This window comes from Lepidochelys olivacea (assembly GCF_965140295.1).
Source record: "Lepidochelys olivacea isolate rLepOli2 genome assembly, chromosome: 2".
NCBI lineage: Eukaryota > Metazoa > Chordata > Testudines > Cheloniidae > Lepidochelys > Lepidochelys olivacea.
Window position 1 is genome coordinate 246,094,442 of NC_140412.1, and position 22,583 is coordinate 246,117,024.

The window sequence follows — 22,583 nt, forward strand, 5'->3', positions numbered from 1 at the left end:
AGAGGCGGACTGCAGGAGGAAGGGCTGGGGAGTGGCCCCCCACTTGCTCTGGTCTAGGCCCCACAAACCCCTAATATACCTCTGAGCTCACTAAAAGGTACGTTTTGGCCACTGTTTCTTCTACTTGGGTAAAGTGACCGCAGCCAAAATTACGATATTACCGTTTTGTGCCAAGAAGCGACCCTCCTTGTCCAGTCCAACCTCCAACATCTCCCCAACTGATTTCCTTTATCTACAAATAAAGTTAAAAAGAGGAGGTTCCCGTAAGTAACTTTCCCAATGCTACATCTTTGGTCATGCAACAGATGCAGTTTAATGTAAAGCTTTTGGAACAGATATTTAGCACCATGGGAGCTACCACAAATGAGACCTGGCAAAAAATCCCACAGCTCAGTTTCAAGAGGTTAATTTAATCTCCCTTGAAATTTTACCCTTTTCTTCCTTGAAATTTTACCCTTAGCTCACCTCTGTCTATTTGTTCCTTCTTCCTCTATGAATCCTGCCTCCATCTTTTTCCTCAACTCTTATCTTTCATCCTCCCTCCGTCTCATCTCCTCCCCTTACCTTTCGTGATAGTATAATGCAAGAATCCAAAACCAGGTCCCAAACTTGTTCCTTCTCTTGAGCGAGTGAAGGACCAATTTTCACTCTGCTGTGACCTGACCCCCATCCCCATCCTCCAGCCGATCTAGAAAGTGGAATATGACAAACTCTGTATCCATCTTCTCCTTGGGAGACCAGGTTAGCTGATGGATTGCCTCAGACATGGAGGAAGGGAAGTATCATGACAGACCTATCCCCACTTTCTGAAAAACAACTAACCTGTGTCTGCCCTAAAGAGAAGTCCTTCAGGGTTTCAAAAATACAGCATGTCACAAATCTCAGGACTTGGTTGCTGTATAGTATAGCATATTCCACTGAATGGGTATATCTGATAATAAGGCACAAACATGACAACAGATTCAGTGATTGGTCTGTTATCTCGCTGTTATCTAGCCTGTCTGTTTATCTCCAGATGCTTCATACTCCAAAGGCCAGTACAATGTAGGCAGTCTGCCAAACACTCAACATCCTGCCAAGGTCACATTAAAGCTGTCCTCTGTGCAGAAACAATGAACCTCTTATACAGAGAATTTCTCATCCAAGATATCCAGGAGGCAAAAGAATTCAGACCGGGTTAACCTAAGACAGGATGCTCTTAAAGGTACATCTTATACAGGGCTGCTTGTTTGCAGACACATATTACAACTGCAAAAGTGTCGGAGTGAAAAAATAGCTGCAGGCGTAAAATTAAATAGGCTGAGCCTCTGCCGACTTGGACTGCGCCAGCAGTGAGACAGCAGTGCAACTATTCAGATTTGTAACTGTGTTTCAATGGCTGGCATAAATTTTGCACCCTCAGACAAGAGAGTCACTCTTCCGAAATTGTACCCGCTCAGGAAAGAGACTTGGTGCTTAACCATGCTTAACCAAATGATCTCGAATTGAATATTAATGCATAGACCTAACTATCTGGTTCTGAGCTGTAAGGGAATTCCGTTGCTGGTGTTCAGCACCCATATATTGCGTCAAGACATCCTTAGTCTCTATAGCAATGGTAGAGATACACAGGTGACGTGATCTATATATTTATAATATGATCTATGTATTTATAATATGATCTATGTATTTGTTGGCAATAAAGTATACAGCTCCAATCTGAATTAACTAGGTGTGTCTATATATAAGCAGTTAAATTTAAAAACCCTTGTGGAGTCAGTTCACTGAATGATATCACAGTCATTTCTGTATTTCCATTAGAAATATGACAAAAAGATAAAAAATAAAAAAAAAAGTTTACAGCACTTTAAATACAGTCATTTCGTACTAACCTGGCCTCTAGCAAAGCCTTCAAATCCATCAATGACAGCAAACATGTTGTGACCTTCAGTTATGCCAACTCTTACTGCAGATCGGACGGCAGCATTCATACCGGCTGCAGGGGCACCTACATTTAAAACTGCCACATTAAAATTAGTCTGCAAAAGAAAGAGAAAACAATTGTTAGATCGAATTTACAACAGTGAAGTGACTGACAGATATTCTAATGTTACATAGCAACTGTATCGTAAAAAGATCAAAAGCAGTTTTCAAAAGTTTAAAAAAGCTGTTCTAGATTTAAGTGGGTAAAAAGGTTTCAGCACATCATCATCAAATTTTTAAAAAAAACATATAGAAACAATCAGAAAAGGAACAAAAGATCTAGCTTTTCTAAAAAAAAATTTAAACAGTTTTGACCAAGAGCTACATTTGACTCGAAGATCAAATCACTCAGGGTCTTGTATTTTCATTCTAACAGGGTCAAAAACTATGACAAAAAAAAACCTCAGTTATCCACTTGGTGTCATAATATCAGTGCAGAAATTTGCAACAAAAAAAACCCGCAAAGTAGGCAAGGCAAAGAGTGTGAAGGGACATGGTTTGGTCCAGTGGCGTAACCACTAAGCATGTGTTATCAGCTGACTCATGGAACAGAAAAGACATCACCTTCAAATTAAAATGTCTGCCAAATCCTTATGCAGGCAAGATACCATAACAATGGTCACTGAAAGAGACTTTCACAGTGGGATTACAGTTCAGAGATCACATTTAGACAACTCAAACTACTTTTGGGTATGTAATGTTTGCTATTGACTGGAATTAAATGTATTTAGGTAAAGGTGTTTAGTCCTTTCAGAGCTCAGAATGTCTCTGTGTTCAATTCTACAGTGAAGTCAGGATAATGAACATGTAACATTGCAGTGATTTCACGGCTAAGGCTACAACATCAGATAGAGGTTTATGACTTCACTAAAGATCAGAGCAGAGAACAAGCTGGGCTGTAAGGAGAAAAACTCTCAATAAAACAAGATCTGCTATAATAAAGGGAAACAGAACATTATCAGGTAATTTGTGCTTTGTACACATGCTTTTAACAGTGTCAAAGTCCCTCTTTACATTGCTTAATTATGAATTTACCTTGGTTATGTCAAAACAATTGTTTGTAAGGGGCTTTACAGGAAAGCATATTCAGTACTCCTCAGGTAACCAAATACACACAATGTTGTTGTAAGCTGTTCCTTTTATTTATAGGTCAGATATACAAGGTCCAATTCTGACCTCACACCAGGTTTGGAACAGCAAATATTCTTTTCTGCAATGGAGTTACTCCTACTTCAGACTGGTGTAACTGAGACCACGGATTCTTTCCTAAAGAAACAGCTCTATGATTTCCATTGTAAGTGCTAAAGGAAATGACAAGTCAAAATGAGCTTTATCAGGATAAAAAAAGTCAAGTTATTGAGTAAAAAATTAGCAAAACATCTTTCTGACTAATTTTAACCATTAGTTCATAGAACTCTACTCAACTCAAGTCTTCTCTACAACAAGCAGTACCTGAAATAGAGAAGTGTTCTTTACAAATTAATCACTGGTTATTTTCCTTGAAAGTTGTACTAAAAACAAAAAATCATTAAATGATAACTTTTAGATATTGGGCCAGATCCTCAGACAGTGTAAATCAGTGCAGCTCCATTGACTTCCATGAAGCCATGCTGATTTACACCAGTCAAGAATATGATCCATTACTTTTAAATGAAAGAAGTAAGTCTATATTCATAATACATAGAATTTGGTTTCGTATTTCCACAGTTGAAATTAATACTGGCAAAAAAAATCTTAATAAGGATAGAACTAAAACTTTGCATAGTTTAACTTCTCCTGAAGGTAAGCCATGTTATTTTACATTTAGTAAGGGTGAAGCATTCAAGTGCTAGTGAACAGCAGAAGCAAAATGCAAAATAGTCTGAGCTTGCGTGGCAGCACTCATTGAGCTTTAAGCAATTTGTTAATCACATTCAGCAGCACCTCCACATTAAAATGGCATGCATTAAAGTGCTCTGCCTGGATTTTGGCATAGCAATGGCCTAACTGAGGAGGAAACTCTTCCATTTTCAATCCCAAAAGAGAACAAACATTTTGGGTTTTTTTCTAAAGATTACAGATTGTAAAAACCAAAACAGTTGCTAACAAAAATCATGGTATTTATTCAAATATTGCATGGGCAGTGTTATTTCCCGGCCATTGTGTCATAGAGTGTGACAGTGCATGGCAGACTGTGTTTGCCTGTAGTGAAGAGTCTAATTTTCCTGTATCTGAAGCACAGGTGGGCAAACTATGGCCCGCAAGCCACATCCGGCCCACAGGACCCTCCTGCCTGGCCCCTGAGCTCCTGGCCCAGGAGGCTAGCCCCCGGCCCCTCCCCTGCTGTTCCCCCTCCCCCGCAGCCTCAGCTCACTGCGCCTCTGGTGCAATGCTCTGGGAGGTGGGGCTGCGAGCTCCTGGAGCCACCAGTGCTCCAGGCAGCATGGTAAGGGGGTTGCATAGAGGGCAGGGGAGTTCGAGATAGAGATCAGGGGGCGGGGGTGTGGATAGGGGTTGGGGCGGTCAGAGGGCAGGGAACAGGGGGGTTGAACGGGGGCAGGGGTTCCTGGGGAACCATCAGGAAGGAGGGGTGGGGGTTGGATGAGGTGGCAGGGGGCAGTCAGGGGCAGGGGTACCTGGGGCGGTCAGGGGACAGGGAACAGGGGGGGTTGGATGGTGCAGGAGTCCGGGGGGGGACGTCAAGGGGGCAACTTTTATTAAAAGTTTTGTACTGCAAATTGATATTTAAATTTTCTTCTGCTACCTTCAAGGAGATGTTTAATTTGCCCAATGACTAAGCCTTCACACATGGTATTGGTAAATCTTATATAATATTGTGGCTATTAAAAATGGAATGGCTGTGGCTCCTGAAACATTAAATCTTTTTGCTTACATGTGGCTGATGGCGAGTAACATTTGGATATTTCTGTTGCCCCATTGCCAGAATTTTGCATCCTGATACTTAAAGACTAGAATAGCTAGTAGAGGAATTTATTATTTGACCTCTTGGAAATCAAAAAAAGATCATTTTTCTTGGACATCACCTCTATATTCATCTAATAATGAATGGACTCAATAAATCATCTTACCACTGCTCATCCCTAGACAATGGAACTAGATGGTGGACACTTGTTTGCTCCCAAGACTAAGAAGCGTCATTAAGTTATTAAAACTATGATAACACTATGGTAATTCAGATATCTACAGATCTTATGCTCTTTGCTTTTATTCTCCATTGACCTCTTCATTCTTCGTTAGTATTTTATATCAATATTAAATTTTCAGCACTGGGCCCTTAAATCATGCAAGGAGCCTACTTGAGTTTGCAGGATCAGGCCCCCTGTTTTTTATAACCCTCTGTCAATACACATGGTATGGCTTGGGATAAACATGCCACGATAGATAAGCATTAAAAGTTTCTACAGAAAAATGGTTATCAGTACATTATGTAATCTTCATTTTACAGAAGTCAATTTAAGTTTCATTTTAGAGTTATTGCACAAACTCTAAAATTCAGGGGGGTTGGGGTGAAAAAGGCTTGATATAAATAATTCTGTGGCAAAACTGAAGCACCGGTCCTGAACATTCTACCATCCAGCTGTTGAGCACAAGTTTAAAATAATTTTTTTAAAAGGCAAATTAAATCTCATTACCATGCAAAAGTAAAACAGTCTCAAAACCTACAAAGGTTACTGAGCTGTCTAAGATTAGTCACTGTGCAAATAATTACGTACACTACATGAGAGATCATCCTGTTAAAGAGAACAGAAAGATTTTTAAGTAACAGGCTACTCCTACAGACATTTTCTGCTAATTAACAACCTCACGATTGTAACGAGATAGTAACTACAATCCTACAATGTAAGGGTTCTCTGTATAAATGGGATAATACTCAAAATTTGATCAGTTACTCAAGAGACAAAATATTCATCAAGAAACTTAGACATTGACAAATATTTGTATTTATTTATTTTGCACTAGAATACTAAGGGTGATTCCCTTACCTAGTATAGGAGCAATGCTGATTTATACCAGCTGAGGATTATTATCTTGCCATAGATTTTTTAGTTATTTTTCTTTCTGTAACAGGTCACTAAGTTACTATATTCTTGGCTTTGTTATTCTTGCTTCTTTTTTTCCACCCTGTTCTTATCTTTTTTTCCCCAGTAAGTTTGACTAGTTTTCTATGTGTGTTTGCTTTTAGACAACAATAATTATATAAACTCCTGTGACATAGTATATCAATAGTTCATTTACATTTTTTATCTTTAGTGAAAAACCATTTTCTGGATATTTTTAAACTGCCAAGCACCCGAAGAATGTAAATCCAAAACCTCTTAACACTTACAAGACAGAACCAGAAACACTTGTTTGATCAAATCCTAACAGTTACTAACAAGTACAGGCCAACCTAAAACACCCACAGCATACACAATACACAGCAAGACTATAGCCAAGATTTAAAAAAAAATATTAGCCTCAAGCTAAACTCCTATGTTTAGGTATCTAAATAAATAGCCTGGTTGTTCAAAGCTGCTGTGCTGATCATCCATCAGCTTCCATTACAATCAACAGATTCTACTAAGCGCTCAGCACTCCTGAAAATCAGGCCACTGATTTAGGCATCTAAATATGCATTTTGGAACCTAATTTAGGCTCCTATTTTTGAAACTCTTGGCCTTTATGCCTAAAGATTCCTCTGCCCTGTTTGGTTTTTTTTCTGCCATTTTATTTGTTTCTAGTTGTAGAATTGTCTCTACTTTATATTTCTTGTTTCCTTCATTGCCTGATTTCCTTTAAAGCATAAGTTCTTCCTGGTTTTATCTATTTGCATGTTGCCATACTTTCTCAGTTCCTATATATATAATCAATATTTTCTGTATTCATGTTTAAACTCTTGGCCAGTGGCTAAGAATAAATGGCAATAAATCTAAGCCAGAAAGTTTATACTCTAGCAATTCCATTTTTCCAAAGACTATGGAAAGTTTTCAGAGTAGCAGCCGTGTTAGCCTGTATCCACTGAAAGAAAAGGAGTACTTGTGGCACCTTAGAAACTAACAAATTTATTTGAGCACAAGTTTTCGTGAGCTACAGCTCACTTCATCGGAGCATCCTGGGTTTAGCAGGCCAATGCTCAAACCACTGAGCTATCCCTCCCCCTCTGAGACTACAGAACATATATGACAGAAAACCTAAGTGGAGAAAGGGTTAGTAAACATTACAGAGAAGGTATGGCCATCTAATGATACAGAGCTCAAGGATTCATGGAAAATCTTGGCCCACATTTTGGGGATCTCAAGGCTTCCATGCAAAGTACTTTCCTTGGTTTGTGGATGTGATGCCATTGTTTGGCGGTCTGCAACTGCATTTGTAATACCACACCTGGGGCATGGGTCCTCAGCAATGGGTTTTGAACCTGGGACCTCTGGTTCTAAATGCATAGAGCCTCTACTGCCTGAGCAAAAAGTCTCACCTCTGTTAGCTTAGGCTGTATAAGGACAACCTCTTTGGCCCAGCTACCACTACAGGGGAACAAAGCAGCACACTGACTGGCTTACATACACTACTATCCATTCCTATGAGGGGAACAGAAGCCAGGGACTTAAAATAACATTGTAAGTAGCAGTAACAAGCGCTCTCCCCCACCCCAGTATTTTTTGCAAACTAAATGGCATGTTTTGTTTGCACTACATGTGGGGGTCATGATATTAGCTGTTCACAACATTTCTGGGTGGCCACCTGGTATGCATGCGAATGTTCCCTAATTTTAATCTGATTTTTTTTTTTCTTCAGAATGTCATACTGGAACAGCATTATTCACATCGTTCTTCCATAAAAAAATACAACTCATCCAACCAGGAAGAAGAAACAACAACAGGTGATTTAGGTGATTTATCCTACACCACAAATCAGAAATAATGAAAACAGAATAGTTAAAATGAACAAACTGTGAATAACACACAGGCTGAAATTTTCAAAGACAAGAAATGATAATTAACTGCAGCTTGCTTTAAGACTTCAACATAGACTTTGATCCTGATGTAAGTCTACCATTCAGGCGAGAATGAGTCAACAGGATTGTTTGTCTGAGGTGACTGACAATGCTAGTGACTGAATATGTTTGCTTATGCATAAAATTTGGAACCAAGTACATCGTGTATTAGGGTGGGTGGGCCTAGTAAAGGTAGTTTGGTTGTTTTATAAGCACTGCATTAGATCACTGCAAAAACAGTGCAACTCTATTAAGGATTTGTGAAAGTTAGTATAAGAGAAACAAATCAATTATTGCTTCAAGTTGTTTAATGACAAAACACATCCTTACTTATCTGTAGTACTACTTTGCCTGTTAAATTTTAGAGGGATCTTAGTGACCTTCTCACTGTTATTTTAAATACTTTACATTATTTTCAGAGTTCTAGACTTTTCATCTTTCCAGTTTTTAAGCTGTTTTGCATCTGTGATTTAACGTTACAAACAAACAAATTATTCCTGTTAAGTGTCTGTTTGGTGAACGCTTCCTAATAATGAATATACTGGTAGGGCTCAAGACTGGTTTATGAACAATTCGTAAACTAGGGGAAAATCAGGATCATTTTACCACTAATCTATGCACAATGAATGAATGGTTAGATCAGGCCCACATGGCATATGCAGCTGCTGATCCTTAACTCCACCCTCTAGCCTTCTAGCCGCACACACAGAGGTCTCACAAACCATTTTGCCCGTTGGATGCTGAGGTGAAGAATCCTCCTACCCAGTGCCCTCTCCCCTTCCACCAAGACTTTCAGGTTCTTTTAAATCTAAGTACTTTGCTTTTGCATCCTTCCATGCCATGCAGTATAAGAGAGCATAATAGGAGGCACTAGCTCATAGATAGACAGCAACAGGCACCATAGATATAACCATGATAGGTAAGTTCCTTTGAAAGGAATTTCCTAGGAAGAATATTACTTGGCTTTAAAGGACTATTACTCTATACCAATTTTATGATGAAATTCAAAGTATCTCCTACCAAGCCTCTATCTTTCATTAAAGTTTTTATTTTAATTATACCAAATACAGTACAAGGTTATTTTTAGAGAAACAGTTGTTAAATTCCAAACTGAATATATTGTTTTAAGATTTCTTTGTTAAAATGCTCCAGACAAAAATTATTCTGTGCACTGGGCAGAAAAACAGAACGGCTCATTTAATTATTCAAATGGTATGACTTACCTTTGGAAGTTCTGCATCTGGTCTTCTGTGAGACAATAATTTGTAGGTGTTAAGGTTGTTTTCAAAGCTCCTAAAGAAGGAAAAATAATATTTTCATTATGTAGTTTTTAAATTCTTTGAAGAAAATATGTGTTTTTGTAACTAATAAGGATCTCTCTGTCTATGCAGTTTTGACAAGTTGCTAAATTTGGTACTCTGCATCCCAAATAGAAGTCACACACATTATAGGTTTCAGAGTAGCAGCCGTGTTCGTCTGTATCCGCAAAAAGAACAGGAGTCCTTGTGGCACCTTAGAGACTAACAAATTTATTTGAGCAAAAGCTTTCATGGACTAAAACCCACTTCATCGGATGCATGCAGAGGAAAATACAGTAGGAAGATACACAGAGAGAACATGAAACAATGCATGTTATCATATACACTATAACGAGAGTGATCAATTAAGGTGAGCTATTACCAGCAAGAGAGGAAAAAAAAACCTTTTGTAGTGATAATCAAAGTGGGCCACTTCCAGCAGTTGACAAGAACGTGTGAGGAACAGTAGGGGGAAAAAATAAACATGCAAAAACAAACAAATATTTCTCCATGTTTATTTTTCCCCCTACTGTTCCTCACACGTTCTTGTAAACTGCTGGAAATGGCCCACCTTGATGATCACTACAAAAGGGTTTTTTTCCTCTCCTGCTGGTACTAGCTCACCTTAACTGATCACTCTCATTATAGTGTATATGATAACACGCATTGTTTCATGTTCTCTGTGTGTATATATATCTTCCTACTGTATTTTCCACTGCATGCATGAGTTTTAGCCCACAGCTCCGATGCATCCGATGAAGTGAGCTGTAGCTCACGAAAGCTTATGCTCAAATAAATTGGTTAGTCTCTAAGGTGCCACAAGTACTCCTTTTCTTTAGACAATGACTATTTCTAGTCTGCAGAAGAGAAAAGGAAACTAAGGATTTTAGTTTAGAAGATGCACATTCTTCAACAGAAGTTATTCTTCTGAGCTGGGTGAAATTTTGTTATGGGATTGAGACTGATAGGTATGAACTCACCCTTCATTAAACATAACTGTAAACATAAGCCCCCATCTAAGACAAAAGGAGTGTTAACCTGCACAAGAGCTTTTTCTTAGTATTGCTTTCAGAGAGATACAGCCTAATGGAGCAGCTGAAAGCACTGCGCCCGACCCTAGAAGAAATCCGAGGAGAAATTTGGGGGTCAGGGATGCAGGTTGACTAACATGCTCTTGGCGCTGTGAGAAAAAGAAGCTGTTTCTGGCTATTCGATTCCTTCTGCATTCAAAGACGCAGGACCTTGTACATTCTTTGTAAATAACCAAAACTACATCAAAGCAATACCTTTCTACCACCAATTTCTATTCCCAACTGGAACATCCACAGAGCCCCAAACTGACTAGCTGCTCAGATCAAAAGGGCAACATTATTAAACTAAAGAGTAAATAATACCAAAGACAGCAACTCAAGTTACAGTGGCTGACCTTAAAAACTTTACAATGTTAACTTTTCAACTACTGGAAGTTAATATGACTTAGTATAGGGAACGCCTAGGGAGTATACTGTGGTAATATTATTTATTTACAAAAGCTATTCAAAAGTATTAAAGGTGATAATGACTGTATCTTACTCTCTAAAGTGCTTATCTTCGTTATATATAAATTTACAACTGAGTATACTGACTTACATAAGGAAACACATTTTTATCAGGTAGCATTCACCCACTTTAACCACAATCACAGTGACTTTCCAAATTCAGACACTTAACAGGAATAATTTGTTTGTTTGTAACGTTAAATCACAGATGCAAAACAGCTTAAAAACTGGAAAGATGAAAAGTCTAGAACTCTGAAAATAATGTAAAGTATTTAAAATAACAGTGAGAATGTCACTAAGATCCCTCTAAAATTTAATAGGCAAAGTAGTACTACAGATAAGTAAGGATGTGTTTTGTCATTAAACAACTTGAAGCAATAATTGATTTGTTTCTCTTATACTAACTTTCACAAATCCTTAATAGAGTTGCACTGTTTTTGCAGTGATCTAATGCAGTGCTTATAAAACAACCAAACTACCTTTACTAGGCCCACCCACCCTAATACACGATGTACTTGGTTCCAAATTTTATGTACAAGCAAACATATTCAGTCACTAGCATTATCAGTCACCTCAGACAAACAATCCTGTTGACTCATTCCCGCCTGAATGGTAGACTTACATCAGGATCAAAGTCTATGTTGAAGTCTTAAAGCAAGCTGCAGTTAATTATCGTTTCTTGTCTTTGAAAATTATAGGAATATGAACTTTTATAACTGTCCTTTCTAGGTTACTCCTCTGAAACCTCCTCTACCACTGTTACTAGCAATATAATTAACGACATTACTTAAAAATAAAATAGCCAGTGTTAATGTAACCCACATGCCTGGTACTATAGCGTTTGAAGTTTCTCTTAGGAGGGGAAGAGAAGCAGTGGAGGAGAGACATAGATCTTGGTTGGATATTCTGTATCTCTGCACACATGCAATGAGCAGGACAGAGCAATTCAGCTAGAAGGGCTTAGAAACTTGTAGAACGGGATGTGGCAGTTAAACTAACATGCTCAGTAGCTGGTTCTGAGGCTCTGTAGGAAGTTCTCATTGTGCACAAACCACCGGGCAGGTCACACTCTAGTCACCCTCTGAGAACTGAGCCAATCAGAGTGCCGGGGTGGGGAAGGTTAAAAGTATAGGAGTTAAAGACAGACCTGTGGACTCAGTGGCTGATTGACACAGGACCAAGCACGCATCTGCCATGTGGACTGAGTCCCAATCCCTGTGCCACTTTGGATACAAGATACTGTTTTACCAAAGACTGAGAGGACCAGTCAGCTGTTAACCTGAAGGCTGCACTCCTGCTAGCTGTGGAGATCCCCCGACTGTTCATTTGATGACAGGGTTCTGAAGTGTTTTAAAGGATTGAGATGCTCCCATTTCTCGTGCTCACAACATACCATGGTCACATCATAAAGACTGAAAAATCATCTCTGAGAGAAGATCAGAGCAGAATGTGCTTTGATGTGTGTGCTAACGAACAGAAAATGTTATGCTGAAACCTTATATTTGAATATTTGTAACAGAAACAAAACGGGGAAGGTCTGTACAAGGTACCAGCAGATTTACTGTCTCAGAGCTTTTCCTTAAAAGTTATTCATCGTATTCCAAATACTATTTATAACATTTTATCCTATTTAAAGTGTGTTTTGTGTGTATTAAATGTTTGCTTAACTAAGAAAGTGTGGTGCTCTCTTTTAAATTAATTGGGGATTATTACCATTTATTTAGCAGAGTCTTAGATACAATATCCCTGGGGTTTAACTCTGTGTAATGCTTTCTGAAAAATCCTGTAAAGACTGAACTCTTGTCTGTGCTTCAGCAAAGCGTTAAGCTGAGGTGCAGGAGGAAAGGGAGTGGATAGTTATGCAGAATAATGCCTGAGCAGCCCCAGGCTCTGGTACATTAATGGGAAGACAAAGCAGTTCAGTATCTCCTAAAGCAGATAGATGGGTATGATTTGATGTGTTGTACCTTCCACGAAGTCTGACAGCTTCACAAAACTTTCTTTCATCCATTGCTTTCTGTACTTCTTGAGTCTTAAAAATTAATTAAAAGAATAGAATAAAAGGTTAGTAAAAAAAGGACTGTACTGTAAATGGATCGGTTCTGAAATAGCACTACTATTTGGAATACTGAAAGGACAATCTTGATTGATTTGTTGTCTGTTGTGACCTGCATCTCACTGGCATTTTTATATTTTTCTTTCCATTTCTATAGAGGACAAGCAAGTTTGTGGGCGGGAGAGGGAAGATTGGCACCTAAAACACCCACAGAAGGAGAATTTTTTTTTAATTTAAATCGGGATGAACTCTGAATAATTTCGGAGGAGGAAACCAGATTAATGCAAATGGGCTATAATGGATGGAGATTTTGTAATCAAAGAGACAAGGTGCAAAATGAAAGATTCAGATGAAACTGAAAAACAATACAGGTTTCCAAATCTGAAAAAAAGCAGCAATGTTTCTTTGTTGGACTGCATTGTCAGTGATTATTCCTAAAACAACTACATAGTAATTACATACAGCAAAGACATAAGAAGAGGTCATTATTACCAAACACAGTTAAGTGTTCCATTCATGTGTTATAACTAATAACAGACCATTGATTGTTAGAGCACTTTGCTATAGTTAATGAATAAGTGTAAACTGGCTCTTCTCCCGGAACTCACCATCTGCACACACTCCATTAAAGGCAGACGGACAGCTTGGTTCCCAGACAAGGACACAACACAAGCAGGAGTATCTGGTGTAGCCTCTAGAAGGGCCAGGACAGCTTCCACGCCCATACGGCTTGCCTGAAAAATACAGAGAGAGATGTTTCTGTATTTGGGGATGCTCTCAGTACTAAAAAGGAGTAAAATAGTTGGCTCCCACCACAGAAACAGGGAAGTACCCGAGATTTCTCTTTACATTGTTAAAACAATCACTCCTTGATAACTGTGATCACAGCTGGTTATGTTTAACATATTGTGACCCACAGGACAAGTAAGACTGCTCTCACAGCTGGCTTGTCAAGCCCACTGCACAGTCAGGTTTTAATCACAGCTCTTCTAAAGGAAATAGGATTACTAGTAAATACGATTATTAATAAATACATTATAGTGAAGGTCATTCTTTTTTAAAATCTACCCACCTACTTATATCCATATACAGCACCTATCAGCAATAACTGAGCATGTGTATGTGCATGCTGTCTGCACATCCACAAACTATACCTTTCATTCATTTAGGTTGGTGACTTTGATATGTAGCACTGCAAAGATGAATAGCAAAGGCAGTTTAAAGCCAGGTGTACACTAGAAACTTTTGCCAGTATAGTAATGCTTCTGTGTAGTGTGATTATTTTTATGACATTTATATACCAGCAATATCCTTAGTGTAGTTGTAGTTATACTGGCAAAAACACTCTTTTACCAGTAAGCTTTTTTCATGTGGGGAACTGGTATACACTATACTAGCAAAAGCACTTTTTTTTTTTAACACCATATAAGCTGTGTCTATGCGGTGGGAGTTTGTCCGTATGGCTGTACCTGTATAGCTATACCAGCACACACTCTAGTGGAGACAAGGTCTTACACTTTGTCACCCCAATTCTAGTGCATGTGTACAGGGTTTTGCTGTACATAATCCATATTTTTGTCTAACTCCCAGTTCTTTTGTCCATTTAGAGGGATGCCTAAAATAGTAGAATAGAAGACGGCCCCTAACCAGAAAAATTTAAGCATGTTAAGTATAGATTTCAGTGGACCAATTTTGGATTTGATGTGATTCTCCAATTGTGGATTAAATCGCCTATAGTGAGGCGGCAATGGAATCAGCAAGGAGTTAGGAGCCAGTAGTTACTGAGTGTTAAACCTGGCTCTGACACAGTCTCTGTACGTTGCCTGGGGCAAACCACTTTACTTTTCTGTTGCTTGAGTTGGGGACAATAATTATATTTGGCTACTGCACAAAAGTATTGAGGGTGTTAACTGGTTTTTATAAATGATTCAAAATTCTTCAAGAAAAATGGATGCATAAGTGCAAGCACATTACTACTACTGTTGCAACATGCACCCTTCCAGGGTTTGCAGACAGATGTAAGTTATCACCATAGCTTCACTCACCAAAATTCTATCAAAAGCTGAAGGAGTACCTCCTCTTTGAACATGACCCAGAATAGTCACACGAGTGTCAAATCCCAGCTGCTGAACCACAAGCTGCAAAGAATTTCAAAGCATAAATGAGAAATATAAAATACCAGCGACACTATGGCAGTTATACAGTGTGCACACACTGGGAATATTGTATTATTATACTATATATGATATAAATGTCACACAATCAACAATGGTGACACAACTAAGGAATTTACTTAAGTCTCTTTGCATCTAGGTTAGGAAAACTCATCTCCAGACTCCTACTGTAATGTTCAGTTTAAGAATGGTAAAGAAGTTGTTTTGGCTAAAATGCTTTAATTAGAGAGACGCATACTGATGTCATTTATTTAGTAACAAATGACCACTCAGAAAAACAGAAAATATATATGCTGTCCTTAACCTTATAAAAAAGGTTTAAACATCACAATTAGAAGCCTGGAAAAAATAATCTATCTATATTTATAATACGGTTTCTTTATAACCGTATTATAAATATACGGTACTAAATATCTTGGAGTAATTGTGCAATTAAACCCCCTGTGAAGGCATTTAGCCTTATACAGATTTTCTGATTCACTGCCTTTGGCTGATGTCCATGAACAAAAGGAGGTACAACAATTTGTTCCAGAAATTTTGCGCTCCACCAAATTAAAAATGTTGTTTTTTATCCCTCTCAGTAACAGTAAAATCTGTGCAGTTTAATAGCCTGATGTTTTTACTGGGAAAATCACAGAGAATGAAATAATTTTATACTGAAAAAAGAACACAAAGAGACACAAAAGAAAAACATATGCAGTTATTTACTGCCTCCAGCTACATTTTCTTTCCAGTCCATTTACTCATCAGTAACGTACAAGTCCAGGCTCACTAAAATAGGATCATTCATCAAAATCTCCTCTGTTATAGTGTAAGGTTAGGATGTAAGCAAACAGAAATAAGTACTGCATACTTTCCCCTCTCCTACCAAGGAGATGTATGAACACCTCACTCACTCTCCCCAAGAGTTACATTCCTGCTATTTATAGTTTCCTAGACTTTTTAACAGACTGAAGTCTGTGTAACAAGCAAGTAGTGTTTTCCTCTGTAAAAAACAAGATGAGTGACAACTATTTCCCATACTTTTACTTAAACACTCTAATCAGTGCAACTAATTTGTAGTTTTTTAAATGGAGTACAATTCTATATTGATAAGTCAAAGACTACTTCATTATTTGAGCGCTCCTGAAAAGTGCCAGATTGACAGCTATGGAGAACAAAGTGCTGTAATCACAGAACAGGTGACACACAGGCAGTGTCAGTTCAAGTTTCCTCACACCATTCTGTCAATGAATGTGTTTCAAAACTTGTTTCCAAAAAGGACCATTCCCAAGCATGAGAGGGTAATTCTATTTGCAGTGCCTATTTAATCCTTGGCATTGGTGAGATTTCCCCAAATGTTTCCTTTACTGGTAAATTGTGATAAGGGCATCATTAGTCCACCAGAAACTTGACAGACCATCACTTATTTTCGACCAAGGACCATCAGATACCATCATCTAATAATTAATTATATGAGACAAATTTAAGCAGATCTCTTAGAGATCAAGTCTCTAAAAATAACACTTCATTGACTGCCCTCTAATTTAACAAAAAATAGGTCCCAATCCAAAGTCCATGGAAACCAATTGAAAGATTCCCGTTTACCTCAATGGGCTCTGAATTAAGTCCATAAAGCACAACCATAAAAATGCAACTGGCAAGTACTGTAAGAGGCTGTATTACCAGAATGCCTGTGGAAATTCTAGTTTTAGCAGTGGAAAGGGAACTACACTAAATTATAGCCACAGCAGAAACTGATTACAAAGAGGTTTGATACTTACATCCTTAACCTTTTCTGAAGTTATAGGTTTGTTGTGAGAATCAATGGCACCTTCTGCCACAATTATGATATTCAGCCTTTTCTTTCGTGCACGGTTCTATGAGAAGAAAAACACTGGATGTTGTAAAAAAAAAAAAAAAAAAAAAACCCGAAACAAGGTACACCATTAAAAAAAAGAGTTTTGAAAGCTAACTACTGCATATTAACTACTGCATTAAAGCTAACTACTGCATATTAAACTCCAGTGACTAGAATCTTTTCCTTTGGATAATTTACCAAAAGTATTTGTAGCTCAACTAATCCAATCAAAAAGGAGAGAAAGACATCTATATACAGTAGAACCTCAGAGTTACGAACACCTCGGGAATGGAGGTTGTTTGTAACGCTGAACAAAACATTATGGTTGTTCTTCAAAAGTTTACAACCAAACATTGACTTAATACAGCTTTGAAACTTTATTATGCAGAAGAAAAATGCTGCTTTTAACCATCTAAATGAAACAAGCACAGAAATAGTTTCCTTACCTTGTCAAACTTTCCCTTTATTTTTTAGTAGTTTACATTTAACACAGTACTGTACTGTATTTACTTTTGGGTTTTTTTGGTCTGCTGCTACCTGATTGCATACTTCCAGTTCCAAATGAGGTGTGTGGTTGACTGGTCGGTTCATAACTCTGAGGTTCTACTGTTTTTGCCTGGTTATTAATTTAGTGTTGTCAAAAATCTCAACACTGCTCCATATCCTGGAGATCTTTCACTCCCCGAAACTCACACAAAAAGAAAAACATACACTGGGAGACCAAAAGGAATGCATCAGTTTAGATTCTCATTACTACTAATATACTTAATTTAGTATTTTTCATTGTTACTTTTACAAGCCTTGTGGAAGAAGTGTTCTTATTTTTCCTTTCAAGATTTCAGTGTTAACGTGCCTCATATGCTTCTCGTATCAGCAAAGAAACCAGTTAATTGCTGGAAATGTCTTCCCTTTAAAAATGTTCTGCTGGCTAAGTGGGTGAATTCAAAGAGATGGGAATACTATCCTGGTTTTGTAGTGTATGCTTTCCGTATGCTAATGCATTACTACATGTTTGAAAGCACTCACGTAATTCCGCTTTTATACTAGATTATATTAATGCTCTTTGAAATAATGCGCATGTATAAAAGTTTCTAGCGTAAAATTAAATGTTCTGCATAAGACACCAGGGACAAAGATGACAAACCAGAAAACAGATCCACGATGGCTATGTTTGTGGGACCTATGGTAGCCCTAGAGGGAATCTAACTGTGCTTCAAACAGCGGGAGAATGTGGGAATAGAGGCATTTAAGACCAAATAGTTCTACCTTTGAAATCAATAGCAAAAATTTGATTGAATCCTACTGGACAGGATTTGGCCCATATCATTTATGTTGCTAGGCACCTCTTTTCAGATGTGAGCATCACATGGCATACAAAATGTTCAAGATGCAGTAACAGCTTACCTCAGAAAGCTTAACACACATCTGCTCCTCCCATCCTTCTTCTGGGGGGTATTCCGGAATAAATACCCAATCCGCACCACAAGCTAATGCACTAACAAGAGCTAGATACCTAGTAAGCACACATTAAAAAAATACAAATAAGAAGACAATTAAACTTCAAATCTTAGTTTTTTTATAATTAAATTTTACTAGACACAAACTGGTGAGAACAGTACATACCCACAGTGTCTTCCCATAACTTCTAGGACAAAGGTCCTCTGATGGCTATAAAATGACAAGAGAGATCAACAACATTATTGCAATTGAAAGACCCAATCCAAATCCCATTGAAGTCAGTGGGAGCTGGGATCAGTCCCTGACACCAAGAATAACACAGTAAACCCAGAAGTAAAAATATAATCGCTTGTCTGATCCAGGGAAATGCTGTACCCTCTTTAAAACTTTTCAGGTCCAGAAGATGTTACCCAGATGCAGGCTGTGCACAGTAAGGAATATACAAAATGACTGGTGATAACAAGGAGAGATGGGGTCGGGGGGGGAGGGGAGGGTGCTAAGGTTTAAGAGCAATGCAATAAATATTTCTTTAATTATTTTTCATCCACTGTACATGCAAACCAGTTTTTTATTGTAGTGCTTCTCTAAAATGCATTGATTTATTTTCGTAAGAGACCGAAATTTTGCATAAAAAATAAGTAAAAAACAAAGGGTGAAAGAATATTTAATCCATCAATCATAGCAGTTTCACTTCAAGGATTGTAACTATTTGGTTTCTAATAACTATATTGATTACCAGGCTAACTGTAAAACCAGCATGGTCATTGATTTATGTGTCAAGAGTGAAACTGAATCAAGTATCTATGTTTTTTCATATGTATTTCTGTAGCACGGAATACCAATGCAGAAGCATGAGATACTAAAAAAGAAAGCCAAGCTTTAGTGCACCTGCCCCTCTGGCTAAAGTCTGTATATTTTTGCCTTCTAGAAGCAGCCTGTTATTTTCATACTATTGCGCATGTCTGACGAAGTGAGAAATATCAGTCAAAGTGACAACATAGCTGAGCTGTAACTATATATCTTTTTTCACCAGTTCAGAAAAGTCTTTTCCAGAGTTCCAGTTTCCTTCGGGTGAAATTCATCCCTGTGCAGAGAATCACCACCAGCCCTCTGTGCTGAAGAGGCATTTAACTAGTGCACAGGGCCTTGTGCTGATCTGTACAGGAGTGAATTTCACTCTTAAAAGTTTTGTGATGATGAATATAGTAAGGTGATGGACAAATGGAAACTGGATTAACATATCAACTTTTCCCCTCTGAAGATATGAGTTTAACTCTTGCTCAGGTTTGCACTCTCATTGTTTTCCCTTATGGACGTTTGCTCATATCTCACAGACACCCCAAATTTTGGAACAGTGCAGCCTGACTGGTCTCCTGCAATCATAAAAGGCCCAGGACTGAAATAAGGTGTTGCTGCATTTTAGGATGGAGGTTACCACTGCACAATCATTGCCCAGATTACATTGCATTCTCCCTGAAGTTATAGGCATCTTTCTTTCATCATCATCATCCATATTTTAATTAGAAAGTCACAAATGAAAACAGAAAGTATATTTTCACAATTCAATCCAGTTAGCAAAATAAAAGGATTAAATTTACAAACACAAAACACACATAAAAATGCTCCCTGACCATGTATGCTCTATCTCTCAGACTATCCTCACCCCAATTCTCTCCCACAACACACAAAGCAATTCAAGAGGGTTAACTTTTGCTCTCAATGTAATTCTGGGTCTAAACAGTCTAAGAACCTTACATCACATTAGTTCATACATATGAAGTATCCTATGACAACTAAATCATAAACATGCCTGATTTTATCACTGGGAAAAACGTAGTAATTTAAAATTTCGTGTATTCTCCCATGCATCCTGTTACCTTTGAGCAGTGGTCATGATGGCATCCACAACTTCAATGATTCTGTGCAAGGCCGAGTCAGTACCAATGGTCATATCGGTGCCACAGAAGTCATTATCTATGGATCCAACCATCCCCACAATGTTGAGGTAAACATATTTCTTCACAGCTTCTTCTTCAATCTTGCCTGCAGAGAAATAGCCGTAAAACCATCCATTAACAATAGCCAGCCACATGAGATGAAGCAAAATCAGACTGTAGCTGCAATGTAACAATGTAGTCCTTTTTTTTTTTTGTAAGAGTTAAAATTTCTAAAATAAAAAACACATTTCCGTAGGAAAAGGATTAGCCAAGCTAAAAAAGCTGAATAAAACTTCTTGGAGCAAGAGGACAGCTTTTCTTTAAGATCAGCTGTCTTTTGGAACAAACCAAAAGCACTTCATCCCACTGAGTGATTTGCTGGGCCATTTGTTCAGGGAGTTTAGAACTAGCCTTGAGGTTGTCACTCCCTAAACCCGAAACCCATCATTTAGATTATGCTCTCAATGTATGGGACAGAGAGAAGTAAAGGGGTGCAACTGAACTGTGGATGTGACTCAGCATGTTCCCAGTGGACAGGAAATTCTAAAACGAGGGGGAATATATGGTCACCAGCATGAAATGCTGGGTAAAACCCTTTCTGTGTGACTGAAAGACTCCAGTACATTGTTTCATGACTGAGGAGTGAGTGGGAATGGAGAAGCCACATTCTAAATCTAAGCATGTCTCTCTCAAACTACAATGAAAAAATACTGAGCCAGTCATTTAGAATTCTACATGCAGGAAAGTTACAGAATTTTGCCAAAGACAAATTTCTAATTTGTGCTAGCAAAGTATGTGGTATGAAAGGGTGGGTTTTCATTTTTTTTTTTTAGTCTAATATTTAAGGACCAAAATACGGCTATCCAAAAGGGGCACAAATGTAACATTGCTAATGTATTATGCAATGCATAGTTCATTCAGTTCCTGGGAATCTTTTTGAGAAGTTTCTCAGCGATTATGTGATGTGACAGCCCAATACACTTGGAGCTGAGTCTGAAAACAAGTATGTAGCTTTACTCACTTGAGTATTTCCGGCAACTTCAGTTGAAAGATTGTATATTATTCATGTGTTTAAGACTAAATTCCAATCTCAGATTAGTTATTTTTAGAAAAATAGAGGCTAAAGTAGAGGAAGTGAACTAAGGGAATGGGAACTGGAGCCAACACAAACATAAACTGCAATTTATAACATCAAGGAGACAACCTCACTGCAACCACGTCCACTGCACCATTTTGGTGCAACTGAGCAACACATAATAGCTGGGACATTTTCTATTATTACAGAGGAAGGTGGTAGCAAAGTCTATATAAAGGTTGCCCAACGCTATCCCTTAAAAAGGTTTCTTATAAATCTACTGTTTGTAGCAAGCCTGAATATTCGGTAGGGGTTTCCCCTCGGGATACATAGTGCCTTTTTTGTCCTGTGAAATTCCATTCAGATTTGGCTGAGATATTAAAAATCACCATTACTTTCTCTCACATGTTCCTCAGGATATGTCTTCACTGCAGAAATAACTCTGGCTCTTTTTGGTTGTTGCCCCTACCCACTACCCTATCCACACATGAAAACTTCTCACTCAAACTAATGCAATGAAGACATAACTGCGGGAAATTCTGGCAGCCTGCCAAAAACCACACTGACAATTCCCCAGCCTAAGCTCATGCTAGCCCCAAACCAGCAGCACCAAGGAGCTGAAGGAGCTGTGAAGCAGAGGTGGGGAGGAAAGAGCTGAGCTGAACCAGACTTCTCTGCTCATAAACCATTTGACTATTTATCATTCCCCCAACCAACCCTTGGGGGAATCACATGGGGCAGAAGCTGCCCCAACTCCCAGGTTGGGGGCAAGGGGAAGGGGGGAGGGGGGAGAGAGAGAGGCCAACTACCCACAGATCTACCACATGATACCAGAAGCCAGTCACCCCTCTGGGGTAACACATGGGACAGGAGCACCCCTGACTTCTGGGATTGGGGGAGAGAGAACTCCAGGCCAGACTGGGCTTCCCCGCAACAATCCCATAGATCCAGAAACCCACTCCCTCCTCAGAGAAAACAGCCTTCTCTGGGTGCCAGTCAATGTTGTTAATCTGGTACTTCAAGAAGTAGCAGTGCTGGAGGTCCAGGGTTCAGACCCTGCTGTTGATTCATAATGGAAAGGTGGTTAAAACTGCACATCATAAAACTTGGTTTTACCCTTTTTTCATTTAATTAAAACTCTAGAATGTTACACACATAAAGACTACATTAAATAAAGTTATTTAGGATGCAAAGTCAAGCACTTAAAACTTAGGAAATGCCATATTTATGGTTTCCTGTGTGTAACACAGGGGTGGGTAAACTTTTTCGCCTGA

At 38.5% G+C, this 22,583-nt stretch overlaps 1 protein-coding gene across 3 annotated transcripts in view; it reads right to left on the reverse strand.

The window, feature by feature from the left end:
* The window catches only part of PFKP (phosphofructokinase, platelet), an 82,571-nt gene that overhangs the window by 24,994 nt on the left and 34,994 nt on the right, over positions 1-22,583 (reverse strand). For all 3 annotated transcript variants that reach the window (XM_084620844.1, XM_084620843.1, XM_084620842.1), the window contains exons 5-14: positions 20,175-20,340; positions 18,463-18,507; positions 18,244-18,352; positions 16,763-16,858; positions 14,871-14,963; positions 13,434-13,559; positions 12,737-12,801; positions 9,157-9,226; positions 1,872-2,018; positions 162-232 (exon numbers count right to left, since the gene is read on the reverse strand). In XM_084620844.1, the coding sequence (XP_084476970.1) occupies positions 162-232; positions 1,872-2,018; positions 9,157-9,226; positions 12,737-12,801; positions 13,434-13,559; positions 14,871-14,963; positions 16,763-16,858; positions 18,244-18,352; positions 18,463-18,507; positions 20,175-20,340 (988 nt within the window). The remainder of the gene's footprint in view (positions 1-161; positions 233-1,871; positions 2,019-9,156; positions 9,227-12,736; positions 12,802-13,433; positions 13,560-14,870; positions 14,964-16,762; positions 16,859-18,243; positions 18,353-18,462; positions 18,508-20,174; positions 20,341-22,583) is intronic.